The 19,451-nt window shown below is 39.2% G+C and overlaps 2 protein-coding genes across 2 annotated transcripts in view; one reads left to right on the forward strand and one right to left on the reverse strand.

Annotated features, from left to right (window-relative positions):
* The window catches only part of EFL1 (elongation factor like GTPase 1), a 63,332-nt gene extending 54,378 nt beyond the window's left edge, over positions 1-8,954 (reverse strand). Inside the window, exons 1-11 of the mRNA XM_054272628.1 lie at positions 8,905-8,954; positions 8,392-8,493; positions 7,663-7,730; positions 7,383-7,467; positions 6,749-6,882; positions 6,029-6,166; positions 5,109-5,323; positions 3,159-3,282; positions 2,230-2,306; positions 1,958-2,094; positions 1,057-1,179 (exon numbers count right to left, since the gene is read on the reverse strand). Of these exons, the coding sequence (XP_054128603.1) occupies positions 1,057-1,179; positions 1,958-2,094; positions 2,230-2,306; positions 3,159-3,282; positions 5,109-5,323; positions 6,029-6,166; positions 6,749-6,882; positions 7,383-7,467; positions 7,663-7,730; positions 8,392-8,482 (1,192 nt within the window). The 5' untranslated portion in view covers positions 8,483-8,493; positions 8,905-8,954. The remainder of the gene's footprint in view (positions 1-1,056; positions 1,180-1,957; positions 2,095-2,229; positions 2,307-3,158; positions 3,283-5,108; positions 5,324-6,028; positions 6,167-6,748; positions 6,883-7,382; positions 7,468-7,662; positions 7,731-8,391; positions 8,494-8,904) is intronic.
* A 110-nt stretch (positions 8,955-9,064) lies between these two features.
* On the forward strand, positions 9,065-18,390 carry SAXO2 (stabilizer of axonemal microtubules 2). Its single transcript, XM_054272994.1, has 4 exons — positions 9,065-9,105; positions 15,058-15,237; positions 16,421-16,623; positions 17,379-18,390. Exons 1-4 carry the CDS (start codon positions 9,065-9,067, stop codon positions 18,350-18,352), a joined length of 1,398 nt encoding a protein of 465 aa, XP_054128969.1. The 3' UTR covers positions 18,353-18,390.
* The last annotated feature ends 1,061 nt before the right edge of the window (positions 18,391-19,451 follow it).

A 19,451-nucleotide genomic window follows, 5' to 3' on the forward strand; every position in this document is an offset into this window, starting at 1 on the left:
TGATTCAGTACCTCAAAGTATTCGCCTTCCTTTCAGACTAAAGGAGGAAGTCCTGCAAATGCCCAGATGCTACAAAATTCTAACACAACTTCACTGCAAGAACAGATATTCCTCAAAAGGTGAAAGATTCACACAGAACTTATTTAATAGGTAGGAATTCCCATTAACCATTTTTTCCATCCAACCTGAAACATGTGAAATTCAAACCAGGCAATACCATTCAAAACTTCTAACACAGAATCATCTTCTCCTACACTTCTCCCTTTTAGCTGAAATATGAAAAGATCACAGAGCTAAGGCAAACAACAGCACAATACTACTCAAAATTAGCAAAATACTTACTAAATGTGGAAGTCCACTACCTGTTCATAACCAAGAGCAATAAGATCTAAAGTTTACAGAGGCAAATTTCTTCCAGTTAACTTACACTAATACAGTGTTGAATACTGTCTGGAGAACACCATGTTTTTAAATGTTCAATAAAGGATGAAAAGCCAGTTTTGTTACCCCTGGGAAACAATTCCTAACAGCCTGTCAATTTGACATTCACATCTCATTTTTAATTGACATTTGATATTTCATCCTCTTAGATTTTCTTGAAGCTCTCCTCAAAACACTGTGCTAGATTAATAATTAATTACTAAAAGCTAATCAATACACTTGCAAAAATTACATCCAAATTCAATCCACTGCTGGCTAAAAATTAATGATTTTATATACAAGTTAGCAAAATATTCAATTCTCAATTACATAATGACTTCACAGCTCAGAACTAAAAGCAAGTATTAACCTTGTATTCTTGTAGAACTCCCAGTGTCAGAGTCCTGAACTTTACATCATCTGCAGCTTAAGCTGAAAAACCCAGGAATATATGGAATGGAAGAAAAATGCATGGCCATAAAACCATAACATGTCAATGACAGACATCAACAACATTACTGGAAGTAGAATATTTATAAATTTACATATAGATTACTACACACCTTACAATCCAAAGACAAACAAAACCATCAGGACAGAAACAACCTTCATGTTAATGGGAGAACACCCACTTACCACTTTTCAGTTCCTGAGTTTCTGGTGGCAAAGAATCAAATGTTCTTGCTCCAACACACATCAGCTTCTCCACTCTCTCTGCTGTGATGTCCAGAGGACTGGGAATCTTATTACACACCATGGCTAAAACACATTATTAAGGATACATATTTGCATTTTCTTACTGAATGCAACCAACAAATGCTTTCAATACTTCTTTAATTGAGCCCCATGCACCAAGTATCACCAGCAGCAGATCCAAAATCCAGCTCTGTTGTCTCAGTGCATTCAGGTCCCTCTCAGGTCAGCAACAGTTTCTTGCCATTTCTCAGGGGCAGAGTTAAGGAGGGGTGGCCCACCCTAAGTGCAGCTGAGAAGCTGAAAACAGCACAACTGGGGCAAGATTTAAAGAAGCAGTTAGTATTTATGCATCAATAATTTGTGCATATCTACCATAACATATCTTATTATAAACAATGGGCACAGCTGACAAGCAGCAAAGACTGATTTTGAATTAAGAAATTTCATGCCTGAAACATAACACCAAATATCTACAGAACTTCATGGATGGAGAAGAGCTATATCACTATTATAAACATGAGATTAGTTTCTACCTCAGAAAAACCACTGAAACTTGAATATAAAACTACATAATGAAGGCCTATTGTCAAATTACCTCCAGTTTCATAACTTTTTCTCCTAAAAGTAAGATGTGCAAAAGCACAAAGTTGGCAGAAATGTAAAAATAATGGTAGATATGTCATTTGTAAAGTTATAAGCAAGAAGATAGGTCCAGCTAGCTTAGGCACAGACATTAAAAAAACAAAACCAAATTATACCAAATCACACAGTGAAATATGTGAGCACACTAACAAGTCTGAGAACTGCCAATAGAAAAAAAATTGTGGTTTTTTAAGGATACAGAGGATTGCATCAGATATTGGTAGCCACTGGCTACAAATGGCATTGAGATGAACTTTTGCGTCTGCATGCCGTGATTCCCGGGCACCAATTCTCAGCCCCAAAGAGGTAACTATCTTTTCTATTTTTTCTTTATCTCTGTAAGGAAAATAATAAATAGATTACAAATCCAGAGAAGCAATATATAACCAGCATCTATTATTTCTGAGTATTTAAAAAAATCACCAAAGCATATGGAAAGAGATGCCACGAAAACTTTATAGATGTTCTCACCTTTTCATAACAGCCTCATACAGACTCCAAATGTTGTCCAGCACCAGCTGCACAAACAAAGGTTTCTTTCCTTTTGACTGGTAGAAGATAAAAAAAAGAAAAAGAAGGTAAAAAAAAATTTGCATTACCAGCAATTCCTCACTTTTTCAGTAGGCTTATGATTGCACTTTTAATTAGAAATATGTACAACTTTTATTCAAAATCAAGAAGTCTGTCTTATAAGAATGGCATAAGGCATAAAATAAACATGAAATTTAAAAGTGGAGGACAAGGGTTTCAATTTCAAAAAAAGAACCTGATAAATATGGCACGTGACAACCTTGAGCCTGCTTATCACCCCTTTTATAACTATTAATCATCACTTATGCAAACAGGAAAAAAGTCATGATTACATGAAAATAAGGAAACTACTTTCTCCTCCCTTAACTTTTAATGGTGGAAATATTTAATGCTAGAGAAGCGCAGTTTTCAGACCAGGGCTTCAGTACAGCATTCCATGGAAATTCCCTACAGCAAAGAAGATTTTTCAATCCTAAATCCCCAGATAATTGGGATATCCTAAACTGTTAGCTGTGGAAGAGCTCTTCACAGAGGACAGAGCCTCAGTCACTACTCTTGTTTCTACCCTGTTAATCTTCCTTTCCTCTTGTGTGTTTCACTTGATGCTGTAACCTTGAAGCTGCAGTGTCCCTTATTTAGTGAGCACTGGTAGATGAGATTTCCTCCATGCAGCATTTGAGTGGTCAATTTTGGAATGTTCTATGCTCCAAGAGTTGTTGCATTCTGTCCTGGTGACTTTACACCTCCAGTAACACTGAGTCAACAGGCACTGAGGTCAAGTTTCAGAATACACTATGAGGAACAAAATTAGGGGGAAAAAAGTGAAGTCCAAAACAAAAATCAGGTTGTGTCTTTGACACCCTCCATACCTGATCACCTTTCATTATCCTCTTTGCTTTTGTATTTAGATAATAATCTCCCCATAAAGTCTTCAGAAGTACTGCAGGCTTGATTCCAATTTTTTGGCTATACAGTTTGGCAAAATGTTCAATTCTGAAAGCGAAGAAAACATATTTTGATGGAAGTGTAATGTTTTCTACAGCAACAGCTTATGTGAAAATCACACAAAAATCTCAGATCCTTGTTTTACTCCCACTTTTCCAATTGTCTTCACATTGTTTAACATTTACACCTGTAAAAATATTTAGTCATAACAGATCAAAAACATCAACAGTATTTGAATGGCTTTGTTTTGTTTTAAGTCAGCTTCAAGGCTTTACTTGAAATAAACATTTGTGTACTATCCCCTCATCAAAAACTCAAAAGCATAACACAAACCTTATAAATACATTAGTGATGACTCTTGAACTTACACTTTGAAAGACTTCCCATGACACATTTAACTATAGTCTGGACCAGAAGAGATGTTAAAAAGCATGCATTATTTTGAGTCACACTTCAGCCATCAGATGGTGGTAATTATTTTTTATTAACCACTTACAAAAATTCTTGTTGTTTGAATCATTACTTTAATAATGAGTCGACCCAAGAAAACTTAACAGAACTGTAATGCTATAACTATGTTGTAAAGCCAGCTGTGTTGTTCAGCAGTCCCCATGAGTTAACAAAAGCAGCCTGCTTAGCCCAGACAGGGAGTCCTGAACATGCTATGGTTTCCTTGATGAAAATGTTCTATGAGCAGTCATAAAAAATATTTCCACATATTTGCTCCCTGTGCATGCAGAAAAAAATACATAGTTATAACTATAACAATCCTGTTTATAGAACCGTGCTGTTTGATAATCTTTTCTCAGAAATTCAGAATTCTTAAGTTTTTACATAGCTAAGAAAAGGACCTGTCCATGTCAGCAATACATAAGCTGTGAGTTCTGAACTAAGCCCAAAGAGATTTCTTTTTCAGAAACTACCTAAGCTCTCAATTCAGGGAGAACTTTCAAGATTCTTGTGCCAGCAGCTCCTGCATATATATTAATGGCACTTTTCAACACTACAGAATTACGAGAAAAGCATATGTACTTACCACATTGGATGAGGCTGGCACTGCCTAATAAGTTATTTTTTCTCTGCTAATACCTTCAGGAAAAGAACCCACAACCAAGAAACAGCAGCCAAGACTTTCCATGATTAAGAAAAAGCTCCACTGATCAACACACAGTACTGTAACTGGCAGTCCAGAAGAACCTCTTCAAAGTAATTAAGAAAAATGGTTTTTTCACCCTCTCCATTATATGATTTATCAGAGCCAGGGCTCAACAGTTCATCAGAAGAAACAAAACAGTCTTGAAAGATAATTAACCTAAAACAGCCCATTTTATTTTCCCTTCCCTCTGAAGGGACAAGAGCTGTTTGTGTTGGACAACAAACTATGCATGGCACCTTATTTACAGTCTGACTTGGATTTAAAAATCCTGGAGATGATTTTCTGTAAGGGCTCTGCAGTACTCAAGACATTCCCTGCGTCACACCCGAGCTATCCCTGTAATTATAATTTCAGGATGAAGACAACGCCTCCACCTCGTGGCTAGAGACCAGAACACGGGGACTGCTCAAACACTGCTGCCCTCCCCACCAAACAGAGAACCCTGAACCAGCTCCTGCCCTTGTCTGCTACAATCTATCCGATAGCAGCAAGTTACAAAATGATGTTTGTTTACCAGGCTAGGCTGGACCCACTGTGGGCTCCGAAGTTCCTGTGTAAGTAAATCAGGGATCCCTGTCACTCAGATAATTTATACACAGCTACAGATCACAGAAGAATCTAACAAACATCTTTAGAAACATGATGCACCTGAAATACTTTAAGATTAACAGCAGTAATCAATGTTAAAAAAAGGTCAGTAATTAAATCTCAAGCTTACCCAAAACCCCAGCCATCAATTGCACTGGCAAACACCACATTTCCATGTTCTGGTGAAAAATAGAGATGTGAATCATCAGTGTCTTCCAATCCAGTACTCCAGTCATAAATTTGATCTCCCGGTGATGCATCTGAAAAGGTTTCACTTTCTGTTTCTTTTTCAGCTCTTTCTTCTAACACTTTGGAGGTAAAAAGTGTTCCAGTGACTGCATTGATCTAGAGAAAGATATGTGAAAACACCCTCAGATTCATTCACTCTTTCACAACCCTTGCAATTAAAATGTAATTTTCCCACCCTTGAAAACATAAAAAGAGAAGCTGTGTTAACAAGCTAGCATGCCTGTGATTCATTTGGCAATTAAAACACACCTAATTCTACACACTTGAAGACCACAGGAGTTTATGTTTTGACATAAACACCCTGAAGTTTCCAAGTCAGCCACACCAGGACAGAATCAAAGTATCACATGTAACACACTCTGTCTCAGAACAAGGAATGGTGAAACAGGAACTTGTTTCTGCCAATAAAGCAAACAACAGAGGGCAAAGGGAAACCAGACAGATAAACACTCCCAAGTGAGCCTGGGTGGGAAAGAAGTTTTGAGGGCAGCTTAAACTACAATTCCAAAGATGAAACAACATTATTCTTACATAAATCCACCAATATCAGGAACATTCTACCTTCAGTAAGTTTAAGCAATTTAAGAGAAGAACAAAACATTCAGCATATTACTTCTAAAAATGAAGACTTTTCCTCATGACCTGTCAAGAGGCATTTACTACCCTTTTCTCCATCACAGGCACTGTGAATTAACCTCAAAACAAATCAGAAATAAGATGCACCTCAATGTTAAAAATCAGACTGGATGCTATACAGTGCCACAAAATCTGCTGTGTGAAATGACACCTCAGCACAAATACCTGTTCTAAGATATTCTTAAGGTGCAAATATGCTTCCTGAGGGGTGAGCTTCAGCTCCACAATCAAGCGGTCGATTTTGTTAATCACCAGGACGGGACGGATGTTCTCCAGCCATGCCTGCCGCAGGACTGCCTGGGTCTGAGAAGGAAAGAGTTTTAAAAACCCATTACAGAAAGCCAGACAGCACCAAAAATACAGAATGTTAACAAAAGAAAAATCAAATGTAATTCTAAAATTTAATAAACATAGTAAAGGACAGGTTGACGCTCAAAACAGAAATTTTACTCCCACAGTGTTATTTATTGAAGAATTCTGCAGAATGGTGGGATTTCATGGCAAAACCACAAAAAATAACAAAAACCAAACTACTTAGAAAAGCCATGAAAAAAAGCAACCTCATTATTTTGTGTATTCTTTTCCAAACCCTGAAAGCCCACATAAATATATGAAATTATTTCCCTTAAGACTTTTCTCTATCAAAACATTCCATTAGACCTGAAAACCCACTGTTTCAACCCTGCTTCTCTACACCCATTCACCAGCACTGCTCACTTTTTCAGCACAACTATGATTTTTACTACTCACTTTAAAAGCTCAATTGTATTGTCATTTATTAAAAATTTTGTAAAGATTCTTAGACAGCTCATCTTTTATTTCTATATCACCCACTTCAGACTTGGCTTACTCCCCTCTTTCTCTACTTAATAGACTTTATTTCACCTGTGGACAGACTCCTTCAACAGCATCCACCACTATGATGCAACCATCACAGAGTCGGACAGCAGTAGATACTTCTGAAGAAAAATCCACGTGCCCTGGGGAGTCTATTAAATTAATCAGATACTCCTGATCACCTAGGATCAAACAATAAATCAATATTTCAGAACAGTTTTCAAAGATATTTCTTCCAGCCACCCAGTTATACTGCTTCAGCTATGATTTTTTAATGTCCTGACACTAACTACATATAAAATGCCTTACAGCACAGTGTAACAGGTATCTCAGCAAAAAAGTAAGACTGTACTAAAAGTTGAGTTTTTTTGAAAGAAGGTCTTGCCTTTAAGTGATTCAAGACTTAAGATGAAAATATACATACTTATATCTAAAATAAAAGATGAGGCAACTACTCTCATGGCCTCCACTCAGAGAGATGACTGAAAATGTTTTTCCTGACCCTGAGATAGAACTCAATTATCCTGGCTGACTTACTTGCCTAAGTCTGCAGAATTACAGCCTAACACTGAAAAACACAAAAGTCAAAATTGCACACAAAAATCACAACAGCAACAACAAAGAGACAGGGGAAATTAACAGAAATGTATATTGAAATTTATACAAGCCAGCAACAACTTACCTTTCACAAAGTGCAGTGAAATTGCACTAGATTTCATTGTTATTCCTCGGACCTGCTCATCTTCCCTACTGTCAAGGTACCTCAGCTGAGTACAGAAACAAAAGAAAAAAAATAATAAGTGTGTAGAAACATCTTCACAATTTACTTATCAACTGTCAGAGTATGATGGTGGGAAAACGAGGTTTACCAAGACTATAGATGGAATTTTCTTAATGATCCAGAATTTACAACCCCAGCATGTACAGACCAGAATTGTGTTAAAGTGACAGTGTAACTCTACCTTTCCTGCCAAGCGGCTGGAGATTATTCCATTGCTAGATATAAGGCAATCAGCTAGAGTGGTTTTGCCTGAAAAGAAAAATAAATTACTTAGACTAAATGAATACAAACCATGGCAAAAGATGCAACATACAGTATTCTAATATATCAACGTTAATAAAAACTATAAAGCGCCATGAAAAGTACAAATTAGCTTTCAAAAAACAAATCAAATTACTCCTGTTGCACGCACAGAAATCTATTTTTGAAGAGTGGATGGAAATTTAGCTGTCATGACCAGAAGAGCAGTTGAAATAACAAACAGTACATCAGGACCGCACTACAACATGCAATTATACAAAATGTTTGCGTTCTAAAAAAAGTGCTTACTATTTCCATCTACATAACAAACTTGCTCTATCAAGAAAACATAGAAAAACATTATTCTGCCTCTCAAACATGTATGAAATTCACACCAACATTCACCAACTTAGCAAACATTCAATTTCAACTACTCATTCAATTTCAACTACACATTCAATTTCAAATTACTATAGTGTGATGCTCTTTTAGGCAAGACAAGCTGAATCGGGCCAAGAAAAAGGTGCATAAAGCAGATTCGCCTTCCTGAATCATGTTCAAGCCAGTTTAAAGCTAAATGCACAGAATCCTACTTCTTTAGAAGAGCGAGCAAGGTATCTCACTACCATTCAGACACCCATAAGAGGAGCAGACACTAGCCCTGCCGTACCGTGATCCACGTGCGCCAATATACAGATATTCCTGATGCCGGACGCCTTCTTCTGGAGGCCAACCATCTTCCCCACGCTTGTGAGCACCATTCTGGCTAATTCTGCGAACGGAGCAAAGTGTTTTACTGAGGTGTCAGCCTGAGGAAAGACTTTGGTTTTTAATGACGCCAGCTGCGATCAGAGCCGCTCCTGAGGGAAGCTCCGCGACACGTGGGGTGGGGACACCCGGGGACACCCGGCAGAACCCACGGGCCGTGTCTGCGCTTTGAACGCGCCTCAGGCTCCAGCTGGCAGCGGACACCGAGCCGCCCTCAGCGGCACAAACCTCACTGTTCCCCCGCTTCGCCTTCCCCTCCCGCCGCTGCGAGCGGGCACGGCCGCGCTGCCTCGGGGCCACGCCAGGCAGGGCACAGCGCTGCCCCCCGGCTCGCCCGCGGGGCGCAGGCCGCTCCGGGGCCAGCTCCGCTGCCCGGGCCCTGCCGGCTCGGGCCACACGCACCGGGCACACGCACCTGCGCTCCGCCGCCGCTCCCGGAAAGCCGCGCCCGCCCCGCTCGGCCGCTGCCGGGCCCGCCCCGTGACGCCAGACGGAAGCCGGGCCGGGCCGGGCGCCGCCGGTGGCGCGCGCGGCGGCGTCCCTGGTTACCGGCCGAGCGGCCGAGCGGGCCGGGCATGGGGCCGCCGCGCTGCATCTGCGAGATCTGCTCCTGCGGGTGAGTGAGGCGGGCACCAAGCCAGCCAGCGCCGCCCTCCCTCGGCACCCACTCCGAGCTGGTGTCTGTGGCAGTGTAGGAAGGGTCTGCAGAGCGATCTGGACAGGCTGGACCCATGGAATGGTGCCGGTGGTAAAAGGTTCAACGAGGCCAAGGGGTCACAACAGCCCCACACAGTGTACAGGCTGTGGCACAGGGGCTGACAGTGCCTGCAGAAAAGGAGCCGGGTCCTGGAGCAGCAGCTGAAGAAGAGCCAACGTGTGCCAGGAGTGCCGGTGGCACCGGGCTGGGGCAGAGCAGGGTGCCCGGCAGGGCCGGGGCTGTGCCCACCCCGGCACTCAGCGTTGCTGAGGCCACAGCTCGAGTGCTGTGTCCAGCGCTGGGCTGCTCAGCTCAGGGTGGTCACTGAGGTGCTGGGGCATGTCCAGAGAAGGTAAAAAGGTCAGTCAGAGCTGGGGAAGGGTCTGGAGCACAAGTGTTACAAGGAGTGCCTGACAGAGCCAGGAATGTTCAGCTGGAGAAAAGGAGGCTCCTTCACCCTCTGCAGGAGATCACAGCCAGGCGGGGCTCAGCCGCTTCTCCCACACAACCAGTGACAGAACCAGAGGACACAGCCTCAAGCTGCTCCAGAAGAGTTTTAGGTTGGACATTAGAAATAATGTCTTCACAGAAAGGGTGGTTGGGCATTGGAATGGGCTGCCCATGTCACTTGGGGTGCTTTAGGAGACGCTGGATGTGGCACTCGGTGCCATGGTCTGGTTGTCATGGTGGTGTTTGGTCACAGGTTGGATTTGATAATCTCAGAGGCCTTTTCCAACCTCATTGATAACATGAGCAGCACCCCGGGCCACTGGGGAGTAGAACCCAAGCATGAACATGCTCTCAGTAAAAGTGAAGTAGTCTATTTACATTTAAATCAGGTAAGGGTAAAAGAAGGTCTTAAATGTACTAAAATAGAACAGAATGGAGACAGTCTTTAAAAGCCACCCAGACTAAATCAGAGTCAGGCTTTTCCAGAAACCAGAGTCAGTTCCCATTGAAGGACTGCACCAAAGAACCTTCGGAAGAATTCTGCCAATCTTGTCAGAAACCTGTGCAAGCACTGCAGCCCTTGAAAGAGATTTAATCTATCTGCTCTTCTGCCATCACATCCAGTAGCACTCACCACTTTACATTCCATGGTCCCCTAGAGGGACAAACAGTTCATCATTATCCTGTAGCCTCTTTGACCAAGGGAGGCTGGCACAAGAGGGTACAGTAGGCAATTCTTAGGGGAAAATTACTATTACAGGTCTATAAGCAATATTACCAATGCCATAGGTGAAAAAAAAAGCACACAAATCAGGTGTCCCAAAATAATAAGGGACTTGGACTTTTCAAAATTCAGATATAAATTTACAGGTCGGAATCACAACTTTTAATATTTTCACTTTCTTCTCTACTTTTTAAAAAAAATCACAAAAATAATCACCCTAGGATTCAAAAATTCACTTCATACTGAAAAAAACAGTCTAACAACTACGTACAAGAACATTCATCATAAGATCACAGAGGTGTGCTCAATGTTTGTGGAAGTATAGAGCAAACCCTATGGCTGCAAAGTGCACCATGACCCACAGGTTGCATATCAAGCTCTGCAGAGCAGGCCCCCTCCATGTGTTTCTGTGTGGGAAGTCTGTCTGTCTGTTCATCAGCCACTTTCTTAGTCATCTGCAGACAGAGGTGTGAGGCAGGCACTGAGTAAAGCTCCTCATGTTCTTTTTGGCCAAGCCTGTGGTTGATTTTGCCCCATAAATTTGTTTCTTAAGCCCTAGATTAATGAAGAGTTGGAACACATTGTTTTCATGATGAGATAACAAACCTGGCTCGGGCTCAAGTACAAAGATGTTGAGATAACACAATGAGACAGCACAAAATGAGCTTCAACTCAACCAAAAATTCTCAATCCAAAAACTGAGTTCAATAACATGAATAATTAAATTAAATATGCATAAAGCTTGTGGTTTAAAATAAACCTCACTGAAGTTTTAACAGTCAGTAAAAGCTTAAGCCATTATTGGTTTAGGCAGCACATTGTGTTTGCTTCAGTGTACAGTTTCTGTTTTCAGGGGAAGGCTGCTTGGTCACTTGGCAGTGTTACCTGGACACTGCAATGCATGCACAGCTTAGCAGGGACTTCAAAGCAACTATAAATATCTAATGCTTTTTAGACATTATCATTTAGCTATCTGCAGGAAATTTTATGGGGGTATAATTACTGCTTAATTCTAAATAATGAAATAGAAAGAAACAATCTCCCCTATCAACAGAATTTTAAAAACACTGGAAAAACTTATAGGCGAGCAAAGCCAGCAAGACAGAACTTCATTCTGCTTTCTCAAATTCAGGATGTTAAATCTGGCTTCCAAAGAAGAAAAAAACCAGTGTGGTGGATGAACTTGCTGCACTCAAGAATAGTATTAGTCTGCTACAAAACACAATCACAGCCTACAAAAGCATAAAAGTTGTTTTGAGACACAAAAATAAACTACTGCTTTATCTCCTTCTCAGTCTGTCAACTTCCCCCATTTCTTGCCCTTTTGTTATCATTATCATAAAATCTATATTCCTGAATAAATGTAAGTGAAAAGGAAAGATTTTTTCTAAAATATGGGCTTCTCAAGCCTTCATACTGACCACATATAAATACAAACCCAGTAAAAGCTACCAGATCTCCTGTCAAGAACAGGAAAGTAGATGACTCAAAAACAATGTCCATCCATCATTTCTGTCTTCCAGACCATAGTGTGTGCACTGGCAAAATTAAAAAGAAATTAAAAATAAGAGCTTTGAGCTGTGTTTGTAGAGGGGTAGTAAGTTTTCTATTATTAAAAATATTGAGTTTTTGCCATTATTAGTCTAGTTCTCTGGGAGGATAATGCTTTGTGGTAGAATTTCGAGGATCTTGCTCGCATTGTATAAAAAAAAAGTATGCGTGCCAGGCTTTAAATAAGTTAAAATCATCAGCATTCTATTAAAATAACCAGAACAAGAGCATTTGGCACAAGAGACCTGATGTACTGTCACTTTTATTTAGCTGAGATTCTGTTCAAACCTTATGCAAGACACAAGACCATCTCCCACAAGGAAGGGAAAGAATAATAATCCATCAAATTAAGTGCCAGTCAGGCATGGAAAAAGGGATACTCTTACCAAATCCATTTGAATTATCAGTAACTCTGGGGTGGAAATTAGGATAAATACAAGGAAGAAGTTAAAAATAAACAATGTCTCAAGGAGTGCAGGCCAAACTCTAAGCAACATATTTCATGTATCAGAGCTGTAATCTGTATTCTCTGACGATTCCTAGCACTGTGATGCCTTATATAATTAGTTTTATAAAATTATTATCTAAATGAAAAGTTTTGGTTTAGAAATTGGACAACTTTCTAAATTTAACAACATCCTAGAGCAGATTTATCAGTTAACAAAAAAAAACCCAATCTCTTCTCCAAGTCTGTCGCTGAAGGACACAAAAGAACACAAGCACACTACTGCTCTTAAGGTAAAGGAAAAAAGGGAAGTTTTATTTTCTGACTCTAATATTTATAGTTTTACAAAAGTGACAGCGGATTGGAAGGTGACAGTGACACTTCTGCAATGACACTGGTCAAACTAACAGTCTATCAACTCTCTCTTCCTCCATAAAGGAATGAAAAACAATGAGTTATTTACAGAAAGTGTGTGAGAAAGTTCACTACAAGAATGTCAACATCAGAAGGCTTAGAAAATTTTAAAAAACCAGGGTGACACAAGTCAAATTCACAAGCTAATTTTACATCTTCAGGCTGACTGAAAGCACTTTCACAGCACAGAGTAAGATGTAGGAACTTCCTCAACAATATCATCTGATTCCAAGTAATTTAGTGCAGTTAGAGTGTGTTCAGAATTATTTTATACACTAGAAATGAGTGCTTTAAAGGCCTTTTTTTTATCAACAATGAATTCTAATAAAATTCCAACCATCTCTTTCCTTGAAAAGATAAGAGTAGATTCTGTTCACCTCTGTTTTGTATTTACCAAGAACTACAGGCTCACTCTGCAGTAATTATTTTTCTAGTATCTATTTCAGTTTATAGCATGTCTGCAATACATGGGATATACTCACAACAGTGCTTAAAAATATTCAGAATTAAGTCTTTAAAGAATCGTGACCCCAGAACACAGAAGGTGTTTGGTGGTTGGTCTTCGGGACCAGCTTATGGCAAACTGAAGATGGTCAAAGTGAAGTTTTTGCAGATGGATAATGTTGGTTTCCAACTCCTTTGAATTGTATGTCAAAGAATCCATGAAGAACATTATAAATTGATAACCTGTATTTCAAACAGCTTTCAAACCATCCATTCAATGTCTTTTGTTTCTGCTTAGCTGTTACTTTTAGATGCTATGGGACACAGTATGTGCTGTTTGTACTTGCTGAAAAAAACATTACTGAGGTGAAAGTGAATTTCATGACAAATGTAATGACAGGCAAACACTGTAGTGAGAAACAGCACACACTTACCTCCTTGTTTTCCTACCTTTCCTGTTCTTTCCCTCTTCTTCCTTTTTTCTTTCCTGCTATGTTTTGAAAAGGTCTCTCAATTGTTAATTTACTTGATTGAAAAGGAGTAAACACCTGAGGCTTTGAAAGGATCTGAGTTCTTAGACAGGGCTACTTTATTTCTAACCACTGAGCTGGCAAAATCAGGCAGCACAAACTAATACCAGCTTTAGGATCTCCAAGAACTTCTTTCAGTTGTTTTTTTCATTTTCCCAGCAGAAGTCCTTCATGTCGATTTCTGTATTCTATTTTACTTTGCTTTAATTTAATATTTTCCTTTATGGTGTTCAGTGCTAGCTAAAATTCTCTGCAGACCTTTGAAATGTTCTTTGGATATCTAGCTTCCTGAAACTTGAATTTATTTGTATTTACTAAGAGCTGTACAATTTTCCCCTTCTTAGGGTTTAGATAATTAACTTTTCATCACAGAATTTTACAATACTTGTTCATTTGAAAAAAAAAAATATTGTTTTTTTCCCTTTGCATTGCAAGTTGTCAGCCATAAGTAAGAGGAAAACCTGTCATTATAGATTTCCTTGAGGTCAGCCAGAGATGTGCATTGTGCAAATTAGAACTACTACAACAAGATTTTCAAAACAATAACATTTAAATTTCAATTTTATGGATCATTAATTGAAAACAACAAGGCATAAATAAGGAATTGTCCTTATATACCTCCCATTATGCCTCCCTTTTTGCACAATGGTGTCACTGATAGAAGCATCAAGGAGGAATTGAAATAAAACCAATTAAGAAAAAGAGATGTCATTACTTTCAAATAAACATGTGTTTTGGATAGAGAATTTAGTCAGTCTGTGGAGGAAAAAAAGAGTTGAAAATTTATAAATGGCCTGCAGAGCACTAGAAGGGCACATGAGATTTCACACCATAAAATTTTAATCAAAAAATGTTAATCAGTAGTGATGAAAATAGATGTACAGAAATAAAAATACAAGCGATAAAGTAATAGCAGTAAGAAAGAGATGACATGATACAGGAAATGAAGCATAGTTAGTTACTTGTCCAAATAAAAGGAGGAATATCATTAAACATTAGAGACGAGAAGAAAGTGCATCTTGGTGCTAGCACCATTAGAGAACCGAGATCAGCTCTGTCCGTGCTTTGTGTTCTGCGCCAAGGACTAAGTCCCAGCTGATAGTGCTTTTGTTACTGTATTGGCATGATGTGCTCTGGGACCTGTGCCACCAGCACAATATTTTGTGGTTTTATCACTCAGAAAAGATTTTAAACAAAAACTACTGACATTGTTCAATCTTCCCCATTTGTTATTCACTCCCAGCAGACAGAATATGGGTTTTCCTCTTAAATGAAACGATTCAAAATTCTCTGCTCTGATGTGTTTGACCTAGACGCCACCGCTGCTGCCACAAACCCACAAAGATTTATGATGATGGAGCGAAACCCAGCCACAAAACTGAGTATGTGGAGAACTACCCTGGCTATGGCAACGTCTGCCCTCCTGAGAGCTGCAAGCCAAAGCCAGAGCTCCAAGAGGACAAGGCGAGAATGGACGGCACCACAACGTTCAAGTAAATATTTTCAAACCATGTTTTAGAATTAGTTTGTCAAGTTTTTAATTCTTTGTTTTTTAAGTATTGTATTGCAATCTTCTCAAAATGCAGTCATTGCATCCTTTGCACTTTTTGCATATTTAAAACGTAAATGTTGAGTACAGAAATACAGTTACCACAAAAAGGTTACAAAAAATAGCAAAACATTTACCCAGCAAGATTTGCACTCTTTACAGCAGCCTTTAACCTGTAAAGAGAATTAAAAATTTTTGTCTTGTTTTCAGCCTGTTAGGAAATTTAGGTCTTATGGAAAACCTGGTGAGCTGGGGAATTTTCTGTAATATATATATAAAATCCAAAATAATGAAATCTTAAGAAAAAAGAAACGGAATTCTTTTACTGATTTTTAAAATCCAGATTATTAGTTTAAAGAATATTATTAGCTTTAAGAAAGCAACCTGTAAAGGGGTTCAGTTTATCTATCCTATCTGTGCACAGACTCTAATTTTAAGCTTACAGAATTAAAGAGCATCTTTCAAAGAATTGGAAAAAAATATCACCCATTCATTGTTAGTGATGTGACAGTAGATCAACATTTACTTTTTCCATTATTATTGTTTATCTTTTAAGCTGTGAGGGTATCTGGGTAATTTTTTTTTGTTTCTCAAAAAAAAAAGAGACATAAATAGAAAGGCCAAATGCTATTCTGCCAGACTGCTCATGTGCTTGTACGATCTATTTAAACACCCACACATGTAATATACATCCTTTTAATGTAATGTGCCCATACAAAAACAGTGAAATGCTGTTTCTGATTATATTCCATTCTCCTCATGCAATCAGTAAATGCTACCACTTGTAGTAATTTGAGCTTTGCTCTGCTTCTGCTTTCTGATCATTTCTTTGCAAAATTATAGCAACTTTGTAAGTCTCCTTTCAGACACTTTAAATAATATTGTTAAACTGTGAATGGGGCTCAGAATGGGGCATGTACCTTTGAGTAAAGACTATAACGCATCCAAGACCATAGATTTATGTACTGTGGTTTTCTCTCCTTTGTGCTATCCCTCTAACATGTGGTGCCTGATAGATTTTTCAGAGTAAACATTTTGTTATTTTCCCAAATAGTGGAAAAAATACAGAAATGGCTTCAGAACAAAGAAAATATTTTTTCATCGGTGTTTTCTTTTCCCCAATTCAGGTCTGATTATTTACCGTATGAAATTGTTACGAGACCTTTTCGGCAACAAGAAGAATATAGACCAAAGTCAGGGAAGATTGACCTGGGAACCATTTACCAGAGAGATTACAATCCTCATAAAGTAGGACCAGTGACATTAGCAAGGCCTCGAGAGAGGAAACACACTTCAGATGCTAAAGTGGATACTGTCCCAACCTACCGAGGTAATAATTCTGCCCCTACAGAAAGGGAAATAACCCAGATGAAGGTAGCATTGGAATTTCCTATGTTGGAAACTGGATTTGTTGGTTTGGGACAGAGAGTAAAACATAATAGGAAGCAGGTGATGATGCCCTAAAACATTCAGCACTCCTGTTGTTGAGGGGAGACCTATTGCTTCTAAATTAAAAGCCCTCTCTGGGGTTTGGTCAGCTACAAGGAAATTCCAACATGCACCTGGTTGGGCTATCTCAAGCAAAACTGGATGGAAATTAAGGTGCAGTGTATTTTTCAGGTAGTTTTAGTTCGTCACTTATTTTTCCACAGAGTACGTCAAAAATGGAGTTCAGGCTTCTGCTTGTGTACAGTATAGCTTACATATACATCATCCCAGTATTGATCTGTCTTGACACAGATTATTCTATTATGATGGTCAGTGCAAAGGTGCTTAATCTTCTAAGTAAAATGGAAGATATTGTATTTAAAGCATGTATAAGGCTATTTTCTGTATAGTTTCTGTTGAGCAAAGAGTCAAAATAGGGCATCAGGTACAATTTTGGGGGTCTGTTTTTATCACTATAAATCACACTATAACAAACAGTTTCATCAGATCACAGACATGCAGATAAAATTATCATTTTCACTTACATCCATTTTCTTTGTTTTGCAAGATTTAATACCAAAAGACTTTCTCTTCATTTTAAAGGACTGGTTTTAAGTAATAACACCCATGTGGTGGAATTTTGGTTTTGCCTTACAGACCACTACAGGTTATGGAAAAGTCAAAGAACAGAACCCTGTAAGGTGGAGCGTGACTACGAGCCACCTTCGGAGAGGTTTGGAAATCCTTCCACGTTTCAAGATGACTACATCCCCAAGCAGCCCAATCCCCCTGCAAGCTGCAAACCCTGTGACACCAAGCTGCCAGAGGGGCCTTTTGATGGCAACACCATCCATCGCACGGCCTACGTCCCCCATGAGTTGGAGCCCTTGTTCGTCAGGCCAAGGGAAGAGTACAAGCCAAGCGACCAACCCTTTGAAGATCTCACAACCCACCAGAGAGATTTTAAAGGGATGCCTGGAGAACAAGCAAAAAGCTGCAAGCCTGAAGGTCAAAAACATGGATCTGATGATCCTTTTAAAGGAACCACTGAATTCCAGGATCGCTATCAGCCGTATTCGGTCACGGCACCCGAGTTCCACAAACCAAGAGAGTACGTTCCACCCACAGACAAGATGGACCTCAAGTCCTCCAACCGTCTAGATTACATTAAACACAAGGTTGCTCCTAGAGCCCCCATGAAACCAGCTCCTGGAAGAAAAACCACTGGCCCTTTTCAAGGGAAGACTACTACAAAAGAAGACTATCAGCCTTGGAGAGTTCCTCCACGAGGGCCTATTAAGAAAGAAGAGGAAATTCAAAAGCCCACAGGAAGATTTGCTAGCTTAACTACATTCAGGTCCCATTACGTACCTCATCAGGCCAATCCGCCTCAAAGTTTCAAACCTGTAGAGGTTGTACCTACTGGAGTTCCTTTTAAGGATGAAACTTTGTACCGCACTGAATATACACCAAAGAAGCCCGAGGTCTGCCCAGGACTCAATCCGGATGCTGTGGGTTATGTCTATGTCAGCACAGATTCTGAGGGTCACAGATTCTACCGCCGGCTGTCCCCAGAACCATCCGGCGCAGACAGCAGTCCTGTTCCAGAGGAAGTTCCTGCTGTGTCATAATACTTACGTGCAGTATTGCAAGCACCTTAGTTAAATAATGGGAAACCAGCTTGTTCATTTTCTCTTTAACACTGAAAGCAAGTTAAATAAATTATTTAACTTGCTTTCAGTGTTATTTATTTAAATAAATTTTGCTTTTAGGAGTTTGAAGAAAACCAAAGCCAAACCAAAGTTCTCATTATGAGACTAATAAAGATTTGCCAAATGCTGAAGGAGCACTACTCCCCACATGGCATCTGTGCTTTTTCTGATTGTGCATTCTAGTTTTCTTGACTCCCCAGATTTCATCACGCTCCATCTCAAGCATCTTTACAACATATTTAGTTATTTGATATTTTCTGCAATCAAATGATTTAATTTGTGAAATAACAAGTGCCTTTTGCTGATAAAATATTTTACACAGTAAGCAAATAATGCTATTTAAAATAATCAAACAAATCAGTCATAATCTCAGTAATCTGTAAGATTTGCATGCTATGACACCTAGGCATTTCTAAAAACCTCGTTTTAGCTGTAATCATCAGTGCTTCAACTTCATTCAGATCTGGAGTATAAAGGTCCCACTGTAATTTCTAGTAGCAATTAACAGGTGGTAACCTCACTCTTTTTCTGTTCATGTAGTTGAAACCACTTAACATCAAAAGCATGTCATTAGACTCTGTTTCTTAATTTCCCTGATCATGCTCTTTCAGCCTTACTTCCAAAGGAAACAAAACTGATGTACCTTGGACACACTGACACACTTAGTGCCTGTCTGAATCATCTTTAAACCCAGTGCGCAAATTCAGTCAAATCTCATTATGCGATTGCATAGATTTACAGAAAAAAGAGTAAACTCAGGTAAAAAAAAGAAATACCAGCTGAGATGCAGAAATCTGTAGGCAGCCTGGCTTCAGTCTGTCTGCTTTTCAAAGAATTGCTTGTTCCAAATACACAGACACTATTTTTTTAATAGAAATTTTATATGAAATTGCTTCTGTATGAAATATTTAGTATTTTCTCTATGTATCTTTAGCTGAGTTTGAAAAATCCAGATGAATCAATTTTAGTTTTATTACAGTCATGATTTAAGCAACTCCCAGTTAATAGTTCTGTAATT

Source organism: Melozone crissalis, unplaced genomic scaffold (assembly GCF_028551555.1).
Source record: "Melozone crissalis strain CALT ecotype California unplaced genomic scaffold, PUWL_Pcris_2 ptg000014l_1, whole genome shotgun sequence".
Taxonomy (NCBI): Eukaryota; Metazoa; Chordata; class Aves; order Passeriformes; family Passerellidae; genus Melozone; species Melozone crissalis.

Bases quoted from the DNA above. Each gene is read 5' to 3' on its own strand.
- SAXO2 (XM_054272994.1), top strand. From the start codon at position 9,065: ATGGGGCCGCCGCGCTGCATCTGCGAGATCTGCTCCTGCGG. The intron at 15,238-16,420 runs GTAAATATTTTC...TCCCCAATTCAG, and splicing joins GACGGCACCACAACGTTCAA to GTCTGATTATTTACCGTATG. The intron at 16,624-17,378 runs GTAATAATTCTG...TTTGCCTTACAG, and splicing joins TACTGTCCCAACCTACCGAG to ACCACTACAGGTTATGGAAA.